This window comes from Emys orbicularis, chromosome 5, assembly GCF_028017835.1.
Source record: "Emys orbicularis isolate rEmyOrb1 chromosome 5, rEmyOrb1.hap1, whole genome shotgun sequence".
Lineage (NCBI taxonomy): Eukaryota > Metazoa > Chordata > Testudines > Emydidae > Emys > Emys orbicularis.
In genome coordinates this window covers 146215348-146231579 of record NC_088687.1, presented here as the reverse complement: position 1 = coordinate 146231579, position 16232 = coordinate 146215348, and the positions used below count along the sequence as shown (strand labels likewise).

General features: G+C 62.7%; 2 protein-coding genes and 3 non-coding genes across 5 annotated transcripts in view; all 5 read right to left on the bottom strand.

The window, feature by feature from the left end:
* Nucleotides 1-87: 87 nt before the first annotated feature.
* On the bottom strand, nucleotides 88-9254 carry NOP56 (NOP56 ribonucleoprotein). Its single transcript, XM_065404759.1, has 12 exons — nucleotides 9209-9254; nucleotides 8798-8887; nucleotides 7568-7682; nucleotides 7318-7479; nucleotides 6887-7085; nucleotides 6407-6594; nucleotides 4273-4424; nucleotides 3912-4012; nucleotides 2982-3130; nucleotides 2511-2632; nucleotides 2165-2305; nucleotides 88-884 (listed from the first exon to the last, which is right to left on the bottom strand). The coding sequence occupies exons 1-12, from the start codon at nucleotides 9209-9211 to the stop codon at nucleotides 711-713; spliced, it is 1596 nt and encodes a 531-aa protein (XP_065260831.1). The 5' UTR covers nucleotides 9212-9254; the 3' UTR covers nucleotides 88-710.
* LOC135879796 (small nucleolar RNA SNORD57) lies at nucleotides 2390-2458 on the bottom strand. The gene has a single exon (XR_010561470.1). It is a non-coding gene; the product is annotated as a small nucleolar RNA SNORD57 (small nucleolar RNA).
* LOC135879797 (small nucleolar RNA SNORD56) lies at nucleotides 2780-2850 on the bottom strand. Its single transcript, XR_010561471.1, has one exon. It is a non-coding gene; the product is annotated as a small nucleolar RNA SNORD56 (small nucleolar RNA).
* On the bottom strand, nucleotides 6665-6800 carry LOC135879800 (small nucleolar RNA SNORA51). The gene has a single exon (XR_010561473.1). It is a non-coding gene; the product is annotated as a small nucleolar RNA SNORA51 (small nucleolar RNA).
* A 2826-nt stretch (nucleotides 9255-12080) lies between the features above and the next one.
* Nucleotides 12081-16232, bottom strand: part of DCTN1 (dynactin subunit 1) — a 124195-nt gene continuing 120043 nt past the window's right edge. The window contains exons 29-32 of the mRNA XM_065404587.1: nucleotides 15518-15707; nucleotides 13833-13909; nucleotides 12862-12951; nucleotides 12081-12398 (exon numbers count right to left, since the gene is read on the bottom strand). Coding sequence (XP_065260659.1) covers nucleotides 12261-12398; nucleotides 12862-12951; nucleotides 13833-13909; nucleotides 15518-15707 — 495 coding nt within the window. The 3' untranslated portion in view covers nucleotides 12081-12260. The remainder of the gene's footprint in view (nucleotides 12399-12861; nucleotides 12952-13832; nucleotides 13910-15517; nucleotides 15708-16232) is intronic.

Genomic DNA, 16232 nt, shown 5'->3' with positions numbered 1-16232 from the left:
GCAAACCTGCAGAGCTAGAAGCCAGAGGCCAGGCCGAGCTGGGGCAGCACAGGGAAGTCTTGATCTTAAAAATAAACAGAGGCTTGAAAAGCTTGAGACATTTATTGTTAGTGGAAGTGTGTTTCAGTCACAGGTAGGGCTAGGAGGTCATTCCACTCCCTCTGCTTCAGCAGTCAACACCCTGTGCAGAGGACGGAGCTCAAGGCTTGAACAGAAACACAAACCCTGGTCCCTGGCCCAGCAGTCCCTCCCACCTGCAGGGCCGGGCTGCTGCCGCTGCAGTGCAGAGGGGAGGCAGCAGCTGTTGCTCTGCCGCAGCTGCCTGAGAACGGAACAGCCCAACACAGGCAGCTCCAGAGGTGCGGGCTCCAAGGTCCCAGGCCAGACGCTCCAAGGAATAACCGTCTCGGGCACGTCAAACCAGTGGCTAGGCACAGCCCGACGTGCCGTGAATCGAGCCTCTGGCAGAGCGAGCCCAGAGCACTGGAAGTTCTGCCGAGACTCACGTCAGACGCCAGATTTAACGCAGGCTGCTCCGGCTGGGTACATTCTAGGACACGCAGCTGCCTTGAAATGCTGGACAAGAAGCAACAGGTTTAGCGAGCCGGGAAAGGGAAGTGTCCTGCCACTGTCTGGGTGCTGAGCAGTCAGTCTTGCTGCAGCACAGGTCCCCCAGTGTCCCACAAGCAAGGCCTGGTAATGCCCCCCCCTTAATCCTCCTCTTTGACCTTTTTCTTTTTCTTCTTCTTGTCTGACTGGGGGGGCTCTTCCTGGGCCAGTTTCCTTTGCTTCTTGGGCAAGGGCTCTTCTGCCAGCCCATTCTCCTCCTGTGAGGTGTCCTGGTGCTTCTTCTTTTTCTTCTTCTTGGGCTCGGTGTCGTTTTCCTGAAGCAGAGAGGGGGGGTTAGAGGGGCCCTGTGAACCCCCTGGGGTGTAGCACAGCACAGCCTGTGCTCACAGGCCCACGCCCTGCTGGTGCAGGAGGGCCCTGCGGAGCAGCTCAGGTGTTACCTAGGCTAAAGTGCAACGCTCTGAAAGGCTGGCATTGGCGGATGCCTTCGCTGCGTGGACACGTGGTTTTCTAGGCCAGATCCCCTAGCAAGTCCCCTTAGAGCCACAGACCAACATGGACAGCAGCAGCTGAGAGGAGAGCGCCACCCAGGGGCTGCTTGTGGAGGCTGGCCAGGACTAGGACCAGCCCATTTCACAGCCCCAGGACAGTGGCCACACATCAGGGAGCCCGAGCAAGGTCTGGTGGTCCCAGCCCCGTTCCCCTTGCTTTCTCCTCACTCCCTGCCATGTGCTGGCTGCCCTGCCTGAGGATCTGAAACCTGGCAGACAGTGGCTGCTCCCACACTGCACCTGCCATTCAATCACAGGATTGCCCGGCGCGTCGGACCCAGAGCGTCTGAGCTCTGGGACATCATCCCCTGCAGCCAGGATTCGGGGCCTCCAGGAGCTTCAGCCATTGGAGGGAGACGTGCGCCCCCCCCCCCCCCCGGCACATTCCCTGTGGAGGCAGGACACGGACCTACGAGCAGGCTGTGCGAGCGCACTGGGGCTCCAGCTGCATTCTCTCTCATCCTCAAACTCTGCCTTTGCAACCCTACATGGCAGGCCAACTAACAGTGTCGTCAGCCTGAGTCTGCAGGCAGCTGGGAACAATAACTCCAAGAGGTAGGAGCTCTATTCCCACCAAGGGGTGAACGCTCTGAAGGGCCCACTGACCGGTCGGCCGTTGCACTAATTAACGCATGCAGGCAAGGAGCATATAACCAGATCTGTGCAATCGGAGGCATTGCCTTTGGGTGTCACAGGGGGGTTCAGAGCGTCTGTCTGAGCGGCAGGCTGACAGACACTCAGTGGAGCTGAGGCCCAGGCCCCACGCACCGCTCAGCAATTCCCAGAGCCACCTGCCTCTGCCCCCAGCCGCTGCCTTTTGCTACTGTACGCAGGAGCAGAAACCTGCATCGTTCCGAGCTCCCTAGGCAGGCGGTGGACCACCCGAGCCCCCTCCTCTCCCTCTGCTGGTGAGACTTTGGACAGGACCTGTCTGCATCACACAAGTCATGATGGAAATACCAGGTCCAGGCCTGCCCTATCAGCGAGGAACGTGAGGCCTCTGCCGCCAGCCTAGGCCCTAGGGCGCATTCCTGGTTCTTTACCTCTACCTCCATGGTTGTCTCCAGCACAGAGTTCTCTGCTTCCTCAGCAGCTGCTGCCGCTGCCAAGGCTTCCAGCCGCTTCTTCTCCCGCTTCTTCTTTTTCTTCTCTTTCTTCTTGATTTCGGCAGCCACCTCAGTAGCCTGGCAAAGGGACAATGGGGCTCCATCAGCACTGACAACAGACCATCGTGAGGGGCAGGCCGGGCTCCCCACTCCCTAGGTGTCGGATCAGCCTCATTAAATCAGTTTTTGCCTCCAGCAGTTGGTCAGGCAGGAGATTTCACATCATGTCCGGCACCCGCCCAGGAGTCCTGCAGCATCTCAGGCCCACTCCCAGCCCCCTCACCTCCACCATGGCCTCCTTCATGACATCGAGATTCTTGCGGGGAGGCTCTCCTGTCTCGTAGAAGGCCAGGCGCTCCTCGACCTGCTCCCGGAGCTTGTCCCCAAAGACGCTCGTCGGGACATCTGCAGAGAGGGGGCAGTGTGAATGACAGGCTGCTAGCTACAGCAAAGCGCACCCACCCCATTCACAGCCAGCTGCCCACTCCCCATCAACCTCCAGCCCCTGCCATCCAGCTGGCAGCCCCCCATTTCCCAGCCCTAGAGCCGGCTTTGCTCAGAAAACAGGTGTCACCATTCACTACGTGAAATGCTGTTGACGAAAAATATTCCCATCATTGCAGAAGCCGCTGGGATTTGCGTGACTGACACTCCACTGGGCTCCAGCTCGGCGTCTCGTGCCACTGGGAGGGGCAGTGCCCAGGCAGGACCCTCCCCGAGTCGGGCTCAGCAGGGGCTCGGGTGAAAGCAGCACCTGAGAAGCAGTCTATCCTGGAGGCGATGGTGCACTTGTTGGCCAGGTAGCGGGAGATGCGCCCCTTGTTGCGGGTAGCCGCTCGCCCAATGAAGGTGGAGTGGAATATCAGCCCGTACTTCGGGGTGTTGCCACGAGTCTTCAAGGCCCTGGAACAAGTATGGGAGTGAAAGTTGCTCTGAAGCCCAGACCCTGCTGGGGCTGGTGACCGACCGCTCAGAGTGGCCTCTGGCCAGACACTGCCAACCCAATCCGACCTGCTTGGCCTGGTACAATGCAGCAGCCCAGCCAGTGCTCGGGGGGTGAACACACCTAGGTGGCTGCAGCCGTACTGCGGGTCTGAGGGCCACCCCCCCGACCACCCAGCTCTGCTCCTTTCTGCACCCCCGGCTAACGCACTAGCTATGCCGGATGCGGCGAGCCAGAAGGCGTCACACTCCTCACGCAGACTGGCAGACGACAGGAAGTGAGGAGAGCAGCTTTCCCTGTGACCAGAAGGCAGCTGGCAGTCACCCTGGAGCAGCACTGACTATGGATGCCTGGGGGGAGCCATGGTCCACCAGTACCTAACATCCCAGCTGCAGCAGAAGCCGCCTGGCCCCTTCTCCTTCCCAGGAGTCAGATCCATGTGACGGCCAGGCCTGAAATCCAGGCCAGGTGCTGGTCACCTCCCAGCTCCCCTGCATGGCTGGCACTAGTCTCTCAGCCTCTGCCCGTCCCTCCCCCTCCCCCCAAGCGATCAGAACAGCTAACCTGCTGCCTGGCTTCCCTGGACAGACCCAACCGCTCAGCAAGAGTGAAGGAAAAGCCTCGGTGGTCGCTCAGAGACTGGGGCTGGTTTATCACTGACGCACGCAGCCATGTCTGGCCAACGGGTCAAGCCCAGCGGCCCAGGAACCTGCCATCACCACGACCACCCTGCAGCGGTACCTGAAGAGGGCCTTCTCCGCCCCCAGGATCTGCACCGTCGAGGCCGGGTACTTGGCCAGATTCGTCAGGCTGCCGGCGTGGGAGATCAAACGGGCGCCCACCTGCAGACAAGCCAGGTGGTGAGAGAGCTGAGGCGCTACAATCCAGCTGCTTAGACTACAGGCCCCAGCATGCAATGCTGCATTCTGTGGCACCTGGGCACAGCCCTTGGTGGCCGGTTTGGGCCCGCTCCCCAGGGCACGGATCAGCAGTGACCGCGTCTCAGCACAGAGCTCAGTGGATTGACAGATTCACACTAGAACATCATTTCTGTGGCCTGGGAGAGCACAGATCACCCCTGCCCCAGCCCGAGGGCACTCACCACTTCCCCGATGAGAGCGGAGAGACTGGGAGCCACCTGGCCCATCTTGGAGCGCAGATACTCCTGCAGGCCCTTGCGGTACTCGGACAGCGAGATCACCCGGCTGGAGAAGCTCTCGATGTTGATGAGGTCGATGGGGGAGATATCCATCCCTGCAGAGAGCAGATGTCAGCGCACGACAAGAACTGGCACTAGGCCAGGGCGACCCCCGGGGGGCGCTGCAACCCTGGAACTGCCACCCCCAAGAGAAGCAGCAGGTCAGAGTCCTGAGCCTCCCCATTAACAGCAGCCAGTACTAGCCTATGGGGTTGGGGAGAGAATTCCTCCCCTGACCCCCCACCCCTCCCCATCAGCCTCTGCTCAGTGCATGTCCTAATCAAGAAGGAACAGGTCAGATGACATGGGGAGCCCAGAGCAGCCACGCGCCCCACACTCCCCCGAGCCATGTGCAACATATTCATGAGCCCTCAGACCCCGGTGTCAGCACTACTGACCCCCACCCCCCATGAGCCCTCAGACCCCAGTGCCAGCACTGACCCCCTCCCCCCATGAGCCCTCAGACCCCGGTGCCAGCACTGACCCCCTCCCCCCATGAGCCCTCAGACCCCAGTGCCAGCACTGACCCCCTCCCCCCTTGAGCCCTCAGACCCCAGTGCCAGCACTGACCTCCTCCCCCCATGAGCCCTCAGACCCCGGTGCCAGCACTGACCCCCTCCCCCCTTGAGCCCTCAGACCCCAGTGCCAGCACTGACCCCCTCCCCCCATGAGCCCTCAGACCCCAGTGCCAGCACTGACCCCCTCCCCCCATGGGCCCTCAGACCCCAGTGCCAGCACTGACCCCCTCCCCCCTTGAGCCCTCAGACCCCAGTGCCAGCACTGACCCCCTCCCCCCATGAGCCCTCAGACCCCAGTGCCAGCACTGACCTCCTCCCCCCTTGAGCCCTCAGACCCCAGTGCCAGCACTACTGACCCCCACCCCCCTTGAGCCCTCAGACCCCAGTGCCAGCACTGACCCCCACCCCCCATGAGCCCTCAGACCCCGGTGCCAGCACTACTGACCTGCCCCTCCCCCCCATCCCATGAGCCCTCAGACCCCAGTGCCAGCACTGACCCCCACCCCCCATGAGCCCTCAGACCCCGGTGCCAGCACTGACCTCCTCCCCCCATGAGCCCTCAGACCCCGGTGCCAGCACTGACCTCCTCCCCCCATGAGCCCTCAGACCCCGGTGCCAGCACTACTGACCTGCCCCTCCCCCCCCCCCATGAGCCCTCAGACCCCAGTGCAGAGACCCCGGTGCCAGCACTACTGACCCCCACCCCCCTTGAGCCCTCAGACCCCGGTGCCAGCACTGACCTCCTCCCCCCATGAGCCCTCAGACCCCGGTGCCAGCACTACTGACCTGCCCCTCCCCCTCATCCCATGAGCCCTCAGACCCCAGTGCAGAGACCCCGGTGCCAGCACTACTGACCTCCCCCCCCCTTGAGCCCTCAGACCCCGGTGCCAGCACTACTGACCTGCCCCTCCCCCCCCCCCCCCATGAGCCCTCAGACCCCGGTGCCAGCACTGACCTCCTCCCCCCATGAGCCCTCAGACCCCAGTGCAGAGACCCCGGTGCCAGCACTACTGACCTCCCCACCCCCGAGCCCTCAGACCCCGGTGCCAGCACTACTGACCCCCACCCCCCATGAGCCCTCAGACCCCGGTGCCAGCACTACTGACCCCCCCCCCCCCCCATGAGCCCTCAGACCCCGGTGCCAGCACTGACCCCCTCCCCCCATGAGCCCTCAGACCCCGGTGCCAGCACTGACCTCCTCCCCCCATGAGCCCTCAGACCCCAGTGTCAGCACTGACCTCCTCCCCCCTTGAGCCCTCAGACCCCAGTGCCAGCACTGACCCCCACCCCCCTTGAGCCCTCAGACCCCGGTGCCAGCACTACTGACCCCCACCCCCCATGAGCCCTCAGACCCCGGTGCCAGCACTACTGACCTGCCCCTCCCCCCCCATGAGCCCTCAGACCCCGGTGCCAGCACTACTGACCTGCCCCTCCCCCCCATCCCATGAGCCCTCAGACCCCAGTGCCAGCCCTCGAGACCCCCCTCCAGCCCTCAGGATGGTTTTAGAAGCGCCGCTAACCCATGGATGACCGAGAGGCGTCCAGAATGGCCTGGGCCTTGGCGCTGTCCATCACAATCTCCTCCAGCCCCTCCAGCCTCTCCTCGCTCAGCTCCTTGCGGTTCCCGATGCACTTGGCCAGGCGGCAGTACGTGTAGTTGTCACTCACGATCTTGATGAGCTCTGGGAAGTGATACCCATACCACTCTCTGCGGGAGGCCAGAGGGGAGCAGTCAGGGAGGGGAGCCGATGGACCTGCCGTCGCCTCCCCCGCAGCAGACGTGTCTCCCTGCTAACAAGACAGCCCAGGTCACAGGCTCCCTGGCTGGGGTGTACGCAGGGCAGATGCTCTTCCTCCCCTTTCTATGCAGTCAGCGCTGGGCGTCGCGCTGCCTGCGGTAAGCACGGGGAGGGGGCAATGCACAGGCTCCACACGAACCTGCCATGCAGTCCAGCGCACTCTGCACACAGCGCTACCCCCGGCCCTCAGAGAGCCCTCACCTGACGCGCATGGAGAAGGTGTTGATGTCCTTGTCCAGCTGGTCCAGCAGGCTGATGGACTGGATGATCATGTTGTCAACTCTGTTGACGTTGAATTTCACTTTGGCCCGTGAGTAGCTGTGCCCCAGGCCCAGCTGCGCCTTGGAGGCCGACTGGGCAGTGAGGCCCTTCACCAGGGTGTGGAAGTGCAGGCGGATCCCTGTGGGCACAGAACATCTGTGAGCACCGAGCCCCTGCCCGCCCGGGACAAGCCAAGGAGTGAGGGCAGCCTGGAGTGAGCACTGGGGTCCCCTTAATATCCCAGCACCTCCCCTCCAACGCAAACAGGGACATCCCCCACACGCAGGGCACTGGGGGACAGATACAGGCGTATCACCCCCCAGGGGGCCGACTGGCATCTCCAGGCCTCACTAGAGTCTGTCTCTTCTCACCTCGCGTGATCTCTGCCACGATCCCTCCAGTCTGGCACTGGTAACCCAGCTCCTCTTGGACGGCAGCCCCAATCTTGGCATCGCTGACTCCCAGCAACGCTTTCTTCTTCTTGGCCGGCAGGTTGGTCTCCAGGAGCAGCCTGAGGTCCTCATGGAGAATCCCTGCCCCGGGAAGAGGGAGACGTTAATGGGCTGTGCAGCTACAGGGCACCAAGGGGAGCAGGGCAGCAAGTCTCCAGCCCAGCCTCACCTTCCGAGATGGCATTGACATTCTCCAAGGCACTCTGGGCGGATTTGAATGGGGAGAAGGCCACCAGTCTGACGATGCTGTGGAACTTGCCGATGTTCAGAATGCTCTCCTCCACCTGGAAGGGGCCACAGGGAAGCGGGTGAGTATCACACAGGGCAACCCGGGACCCCAATCCCACAGGGGGGCCAGCATGGGGCCCAGCAGCACATATACTGACTGAGCACAAAGCCCCTAGGAGTAATGCGGCTAACGCACAGGCTGCAGAGTGCAGCCCCAACACACGTGGCTTCTCTGTAAGAGCAGGAAGCTGCTGAGATTGCTCCCGGACACTGCATGGTAGGACCTAAAGTCTCCACTGGCTGTACCATAGACAGCACCAGCTCCAATCACCTGCCCCCTGTAAGCACCCTGGGAGCAGGGTAGCAGCAAATACCTCCCACCCCGGCTGGGCAGCGGGAGACCTGCGCACAGAGCAGGCGCCCGAGTGCTCAGACCCACATGACTGACATCACTGCTTTCAGTGGATTGACAGATCTCGGATGTTCATCACGGCACTCACCAGGCGCCTGCCTTACACCACAGAGATTCAGCCCCACTGGCTGGGTTCACGCAGCCCAGAGCGACCCACCTTCTTAGCAGGGCTGCCCAGAGGATTCAGGGGGCCTGAGGCAAAGCAATTTCGGGGGCCCCTTCCATAAAAAAAAATTGCAATACCATAGAATACTATATTCTCGTGGGGGCCCCTGTGGGGCCCAGGGCGAATTGCCCCACTTGCCACCCACTCTGGGCGGCCCTGGGTCCTACCGCCATGGGACAATCCCACTCCCGGCAACCCGCCGCGCTACACCCCTCCATGCAATGGGACAGCGCATCTGGCCCCCCTGCCAGGACCCATCTCAGCTGGTTTCCCTCCTCCCACCCCCGGAAAGGCCTGGGACAGACGGGGGGAAGCGCCCGTTGTGCCAGGCACCAAGGTCAACTCAGGGAGCAAATGTTCCCCTAAGGCAGTGACACGCCTAGGACGGGGCTCCCCAAGGAGACCCTGAAACCTCAGCCGAGAGAACCGGGCCCCGCCACGCCCGTGGGCACCCACTGGCCCTGCTCGAGGGGCTCCAGCACCCCCCACCCGGGGCCTGAGGTGCCCGAGCCGGGGCAGCAGGAGCAGGATAAACCCCCGATTCCCCGGGGCCACGCACGTGGCGGCTGCGGGTGGGCGAGCGCGGCCCGCACCTGGGGCAGCAGCAGACTGATCTCCTCCACCTCCCGCACGGCGAACAGCGCGTAGCCGGCCGCGTGCTCGAACAGCACGTGCAGCAGCACCTGCGAGAGGGGGCGTGAGAGCGCGCGCGGGACGGTGTCCCCCCGCCCCCCATAGCCCCGCCGTCCACCCCCCCCCCCACCGGGCCAACCCCTCCCCCCCATCGCCTCAGCCCCCCTCCCGCCGGTTCCCCCCCCCCAGCCCCCCCTCTCCGGGCCCGCCTTCCCCCCCCCAGCCAACCCCCCCGCCCGCCAGGCCGAGCGAATCCCCGGCGGCCCCGGTCCAGGCCCTGGCCCTGGCCCCGCCTCCACCCGCCGGGCCGGGGGCCCGAACCGCCCCGCCGCGGGGGCGATGGGCTCGGATGAGCCCCGCAGACCGCTCACCATCCTACTGCCTCCCCGCGCAACAGGGCCGCCGAGAGACCCGCCGGAAGCGGAAACCAGCCTCTCCGCCAATTAGAGCGAGCGTGCGCTCAGAGCCCGCCCCTATCCCTCATACGCCAATGGGGTAGCGGGAGAGCCCTCAGAGCCCGCCCCTTCCTATCATCCGCCAATGGCGTAGCGGGAGCGCCCTCAGAGCCCGCCCCTTTCCCTCATCCGCCAATGGCGTAGCGAGAGCGCCCTCAGAGCCCGCCCCTTCCCATCATCCGCCAATGGCATAGCGAGAACGCACTCATAGTCCGCCCCTTCCCCTCATCCGCCAATGGGGTAGCGAGAGCGTCCTCAGAGCCCGCTCTGGCTCACTCAGTGAAACCGCTGTAACGCCCACGGAGCCCGGGGCCGGGCCGGGCCGGGCCGGGACCCCGCCCCCTCCCCCCGCAGCTCGGCCCGGCTGCCCCCCCCTCCCCCGGAATGAGCCCATCCCGCGAGCTGCCCGCAAAGGCCCGTGTGCGTTACCGGCCCCCCCCAGTCCCTCCTGTCCAGCGTCCCGCCCCCAGCCCCCCCCCGCCTCTCGTCCCGTCACCCCCCCAGCCCTGTTCTGCAGAACTGCTGCCGAGCCGCTCGGTCCCTCGTCCATAACGGTGCCTGGGATTCTTCCTTCCTCACTGCAGGACTCTGCACTTGTCCTTGTTGAACCTCATCAGGTTTCTTTTGGCCCAATCCTCTAATTTGTCTAGGTCCCTCTGTATCCTGTCCCTACCCTCCATTGTATCTACCACTCCTCCCAGTTTAGTGTCATCTGCAAACTTGCTGAGAGTGCAGACCACGCCATCCTCCAGATCATTAATGAAGATATGGAACAAAACCGGCCCCAGGACCGACCCTTGGGGCACTCCGCTTGATACCGGCTGCCAACTAGACATGGAGCCATTGATCACTACCCGTTGAGCCCGACGATCTAGCCAGCTTTCTATCCACCTTACAGTCCAGTCATCCAGCCCATACTTCTTTAACTTGGCGGCAAGAATACTGTGGGAGACCGTATCAAAAGCTTTGCTAAAGTCAAGGAATAACACATCCACTGCTTTCCCCTCATCCACAGAGCCAGTTATCTCCTCATAGAAGGCAATTAGGTTAGTCAGGCATGACTTGCTCTTGGTGAATCCATGCTGACTGTTCCTGATCACTTTCCTCTCCTCTAAGTGTTTCATAATTGATTCCTTGAGGACCTGCTCCATGATTTTTCCAGGGACTGAGGTGAGGCTGACTGGCCTGTAGTTCCCCGGATCCTCCTCCTTCCCTTTTTTAAAGATGGGCACTACATTAGCCTTTTTCCAGTCATCCAGGACCTCCCCCGATCGCCATGAGTTTTCAAAGATAATGGCCAATGGCTCTGCAATCTCATCCGCCAACTCCTTTAGCACCCTCGGATGCAGCGCATCCGGCCCCATGGACTTGTGCACGTCCAGTTTTTCTAAATAGTCCCGAACCACTTCTTTCTCCACAGAGGGCTGGTCACCTCCTCCCCATACTGTGCTGCCCAGTGCAGCAGTCTGGGAGCTGACCTTGTCTATGAAGACCCAGGCAAAAAAAGCATTGAGTACATTAGCTTTTTCCACATCCTCTGTCACTAGGTTGCCTCCCCCATTCAGTAAGGGTCCCACACTTTCCTTGACTTTCTTCTTGTTGCTAACATACCTGAAGAAACCCTTCTTGTTACTCTTAACATCTCTTGCTAGCTGCAACTCCACGTGTGATTTGGCCTTCCTGATTTCACTCCTGCATGCCTGAGCAATATTTTTATACTCCTCCCTGGTCATTTGTCCACTTCTTGTAAGCTTCTTTTTTGTGTCTAAGATCACCTTTAAGGCTGAGCGGCTAACAAAGCTGTGACATCATTCCAAACAGCTAGTCTAGCAGAAGGCTGGCGGGCAGCCAGCATCACACGGCTCTTAGACACCACAGCACCAGGGTGATCCTGGGAATTCCAGCCCTGGCAGTGGGCCCAGTGGGCGGAGCGGAGAATAACCTCACTGTACCAAGCTGGGTTTAACAGTTGTAGCTTTATTCATTTCCAGAGCCCTAGAGTGCGAAGAACTGGTTACAGGAGGGGATGGTGCAGCAGCATGCGCTAGTACCAACAGACCCAAAGCTCCTCCGCGCACTCACCCACTAGCCAGGGGGAACTCAGCTCCCGGCCCCCTGCACTGATGTGACAACCACAGCACCTGGGGGGAGAGGTTTGACAGCAGCAGCTGGTGGGACAGGCTTTGAACTCACCCCACTGCGGGTATCTGTAGTGTTCAGAGCGGGAGCCCCAGGGGCTCCCTTTCCCCTCTGGCATGAACCCTTCATCCAGTGACAGGAGCTAGAGGCACAGCCCGACCGCCTGGCCAGCAGCCCAAACCCCTCAGCACCGAGCAGGGCAGAACGGGAGCATCTCTGGCTGGGTTTCTCTTGTTGATCAGTTAGTCTGAGCTGGGCGGGGTTCCAATGCCGCTCCCAGCCTCAGTGCAGGGCCACGCCCCTGTCTCCCTGCCACTCCAATCCCGCCTGGAGAACGGTGGTGCTCCCTACAGAGCCCGCCCCGGGGGGGTTGCCAGGGGCTGAGCGGATCAGGAGCCGTGAGCTCCTGGGCCAGGTCGGTGCCGTTCGGACAAGGAGCTGCTGGGTGGGTGTTGGAAGAGTTTTCACTGGTAAGTGTAATGTATACAATCAGGCCCAGCCCCTGACACCTCAGTCCCCCCCCCCAGGAGAAAGGCAGCTCTCAGATGCACCGGGAGAGCAGGGAGGAGGAAAGGCAGCCGGAGATGCAGGCAGGAGCGAACACACACGCACACACAGCTATGCCAAGGTCCCCCTCGGCGGGGCAGAAGGGTGAGTTGTTTCGTTAGCTGGAACCCAGTGCTCCAGGCGGGGGCGCTCTGCTGGGGTCTGCTGCACGCACAGGCTAGCAAGTCCCTGCCAAGAAGGGGCTTGGAGAAGAGACTCAGCAACGGGCTGGGGAGAGGGGCTGTGCAAGGAACATCAGTCTCTGTGGGGGGCGGGGGGTCCCTTAGGAGATGAGGCGGCCGTGCAGCTCACACAGCTGCTCCGGCGTCAGGACGAGCTTGTGCACTTGGCCATGCCCAGGCTGGCAGGGGAAGGTCACTTTGCCAACGTACACGGTGTCTTCCTTCTTCTCCTCTTTGGCCTGGAAGAGCAGAGCGGAGGGTCAGGGGCAGCAGGACTCAGGCTGATAAAAGCCACCCCGAGCGCCAGGAGGGTACCACTGCGTTATCTCCTAGGGGCCAGCTTCAGAGGGTGTCGCCCGAGGGGGGTTTCACACACCCAAGGGCCCGGTCGCCTTTCCATGGACCCATGGAGCTCCATTCAGCCCAGAGCCACGCCCCATGGGGATAGCGTGTGCCACCCCCCAGCAACAGCGACCAGCTCCCCCAGCTACAGGTGCTGGGACCCTGCGGCCCCCGGACTGCTAATCCAAATCCTCCAGATTGTGGCAAGGGAGCTCCTGCGCGCAGGCCACGGGAACTCAGCGCAGACCCTTCTGGGGCTTGGCGAGGACACCTGCCAGGCCACGTGCGCCCTCGGCCGTCGCCCCAGAGCTCCAGCATCCCGGGGCTGTGGGGAACGCTCCCAGGAGAGCAGCGTCTCACCTTGAGGAAGGCTGAGGATGGGAAGGTGGCAAAGTCAGTGAGGACGTTGGCCCCAGGGTGCTGCAGGACCGTCTCCTTCATCACTTCATCCTGCAAGGGAGGAAAGGGGAGCAGGGCAGCATCATGCACCCGGCAGGGCACCCGGCCCCCAGGTGTGGGGTGGGGAGCTCCCTGCCTCTCCTGCCAGGGGCTCCAGCCATCACCCAGGAAGGGTGGGAGGACGGGGATGGCTAACCCTGCCTCGCCCAGGGTAAATGACAAGGTGTCTAAGCAGCGCCACAGATGGAGTTCCCTCCCCCCGCCCCGACACCTGAGTATGCAGCATGCCCGAGGCAGCGTGTGCACTGAGCACATGGACATTTTTTGGAGGGGGGGGGGGGGGGAGACGTGACTATCTGGGGTTGTAGCCGCTTTATTCACAGGTCTAAGGAAATATTTGTTCACATCAAAAAAGCACCACACGTGTACGTCTCCCTTTAGATAGCAGGGGGCTGCGGGTCGGGAGTGGGGGCACTGGCAGAGCTGTGGGGGGGAGCCCAGGGCTGGGCTAGCAGGGGGCTGCGGATCGGGAGTGGGGGCACTGGCAGAGCTGTGGGGGGGAGCCCAGGGCTGGGGTACCAGGGGGCTGCGGGTCGGGAGTGGGGGCACCGGCAGAGCTGTGGGGGGGGGGCAGGGCTAGGCTAGCAGGGGCTGCGGGTCAGGAGTGGGGGCACTGGCAGAGCTGTGGGGGGGAGCCCAGGGCTGAGCTAGCAGGGGCTGCGGGTCGGGAGTGAGGGGCACCGGCCGTGCTATTAGGGAGATGCATACGAGCGCGCCCCCACAGCCCATGGCAGACTCGGCAGCGCGTTGCTCTCCTGGAAGCACTGGCTGCTCCCTGCTCGTGGCCTGTCCAGGCGCCCTGCTGCCCACTCGCTGCCTCGGCGCCAGGCGGGGCTGTGGGGCGTTGGCAGAGACGCCGACGGACCATTTACCTTCAGCTTGTCTATGGTGCTGCTCAAGGATTTCAGGCGGGCTGTCTGCTCCAGCAGCTGGGCGGCCGGGCTTCCTGCTGTGGGACAAGAGACCCGGTAAGGGGGGCTCCCCGTAGGAGCGTGACTTTCCCGCGGTGCGGGTGCCGAGTCCCAGCTGGCCGGGGTCTGACAGTGACCTTGGCTAGTAGCATTCAGCCCCAAGCACCCAGCCAGGAATCCCATCACCAGCACTGAACTGATGTGCAGCAGGGATAGCACAGACTGGAGAATCCTGGATCCAGGTTCTCGAATGAGAAACACGACACTGCAGGGAAGTTCCCGTCCCGGAGGCCCATTGAAAGCAGGAGGAATAGGGCAACTAAGCCCCTGCTCCCCGATCTCCAGGAGGGTCCAGGATAGGAGAGGCAGCCCAGTGTGTGAGCGGGACCCTCTCACGCAGCTCCCAGGGCAAGGGCATGGTCCGGTCCTTCAGCCCGCAGCTCCTGCCACATAAACCAACGCTGCCCATCCAACAGCTCGGCCTGTCCCCTGGGCAGGAGGGGGAGCTGGCGGGCGGGGGCTGATCAGTGTCTAGGGGGCGTCCAGGAGGCACTTGGAGATATACCTATCTCCTAGAACTGGAAGGGACCCTGAAAGGTCATTGAGTCCAGCCCCCTACCTTCACTAGCAGGACCAAGTACTGATTTTGCCCCAGATCCCTAAGTGGCCCCCTCAAGGATTGAACTCACAACCCCGGGTTTAGCAGGCCAATGCTCAAACCACTGAGCTATCCCTCCCCCCCGAAGTTCTGGGCCCTTCAGAAGGAAACCTGGTGAGGAAACCACCACACCCCTGAAACACCCCTGAGGCGTAGCTCTGCATCGCTCTGCCTACAGGGTGTACACGGCCAGTGAGCGCAAGGGAGGCCGGGGGCCCAGGATTCACGGTGGAGGACACCTTTGGCAAGGGGAGGCAGGAAATGGCCAGCCCCACTAGGGGCATGGGGCACTCTGTGGGCTGCACAGCCAAGCACCTCCAGCAGGTTCCAGGGACCCTGAATTCCTAGCGCGTCCGGCTCCCGATCGGGGGGTCTGTGTTCGGTCCCCTGGGATACTGAGCGCAGATACACCACAGCGGGGGCACTGGGCTGCCCGTGAGTCGGTAGCTGCAGTGACAGCACCAGTCATCTCCAGCGAAAAATAAAACCTTGACGGGTTAAACAAGCAAAAATCTCCAGCCTGCTTCCCTGGACGTCCAAACGTCTGCTTCGCCTGTTCCCCAGTGCTGGCCCCCGCGCCATCACCCCTCGGAGAGCCGTCTGAACGAGAGCGGCCGCAGCAAGGCGTGGGGGTTACGGACTGAGCACGACCAGCAGACGGGCTTCGTACAGAAAACTGTGGGACAGCCCGGGCTCCGCCCCAGAGACAGCAGCCACCTCCAGGAGAGGACAGACGTCCCTGGCCGGTTACAGTGTGACCTTCGGACCCACAATTCTGCCCTGGGCATGGGCCGAGAGACGAGCATGCCCGCGGGCCCCGCCCACAACCCGTCCGAGAAGGGCCCAGCCGGCCTCTGGCGCTGAAGCTGTTATCGCCAGTAAGTTCGCTAGCAGGCCTGGACCCAGGGGCCCCCCGGGGTCCCAGCTAACTCCGCTGACCTGCCTCCTGGAGGCGCCTGCGCCAAGGAGTTGTGTGTGCAGGACGTACCCGAGCTTCTGCGCGCGACGTCCACCACCTTGGCGTTGGCACTCATCTGGTAGAGGGTCTGCAGCAACTGGCTCGTCTTCCTGTACAGAGTGCCGGAGGCCACCTCCTCTCCCTGCCGATCTTTGGGAAGCGAGAGCTTCGGGACGTGCAGAGGGGGCAGCGCTGCCAGCTCCGCCTTCATGTGGGCTCCCTGGGCACGAAGTAACACAAGAGTGTAGGCCACGGCTCCGCCCCAGCCCCAGCGCGCCGGCCAAGTGACGGGACTTGGAGGGAAGAGGGGCCTGGCCCATTCTCCGATCGGCAGCCACAGGAGAACCAGAGCTCCTTCCCCAGGGATACCTGGCCACCAGCTGAGCCGTGCAGTTCCCCTCGTCGGGGGAGCCAAGACCCTCCCTCCCACTCCCCCAGTGCAAACTGCATGAGCCCAGGGGAGCAGGGACCCAGACTCCCACCCTGAGAAGCTGCTCTTCGTTCCACACCCCAGCAGCTCAAGCAAAGGAGAACAGGAGCTGCCCTCCCGGAACAGAGCCTGCTGTCGCCTCCGTGCTGAATGGCAGAGGAAGGAGGGACCCCTCCCCCAATGCACAGCACCGTGCCCTGGAAGCTGGTGGTGCGGGGGAGGGGAAGGACAAGGAACAGCAGCCTGAGGCAGGGGAGCCCTTGGCATTTTCTCCTTGCGAGTGGGTCTGCAAATGCCCCTCGCAGAGCAGAGGGG

Bases quoted from the DNA above. Each gene is read 5' to 3' on its own strand.
- NOP56 (XM_065404759.1), bottom strand. The intron at 7,480-7,567 runs GTGAGGCTGGGC...TTCCCGGGGCAG, and splicing joins TGTCAATGCCATCTCGGAAG to GGATTCTCCATGAGGACCTC. The intron at 885-2,164 runs GTAAAGAACCAG...TCTCTGCTTCAG, and splicing joins AGACAACCATGGAGGTAGAG to GAAAACGACACCGAGCCCAA.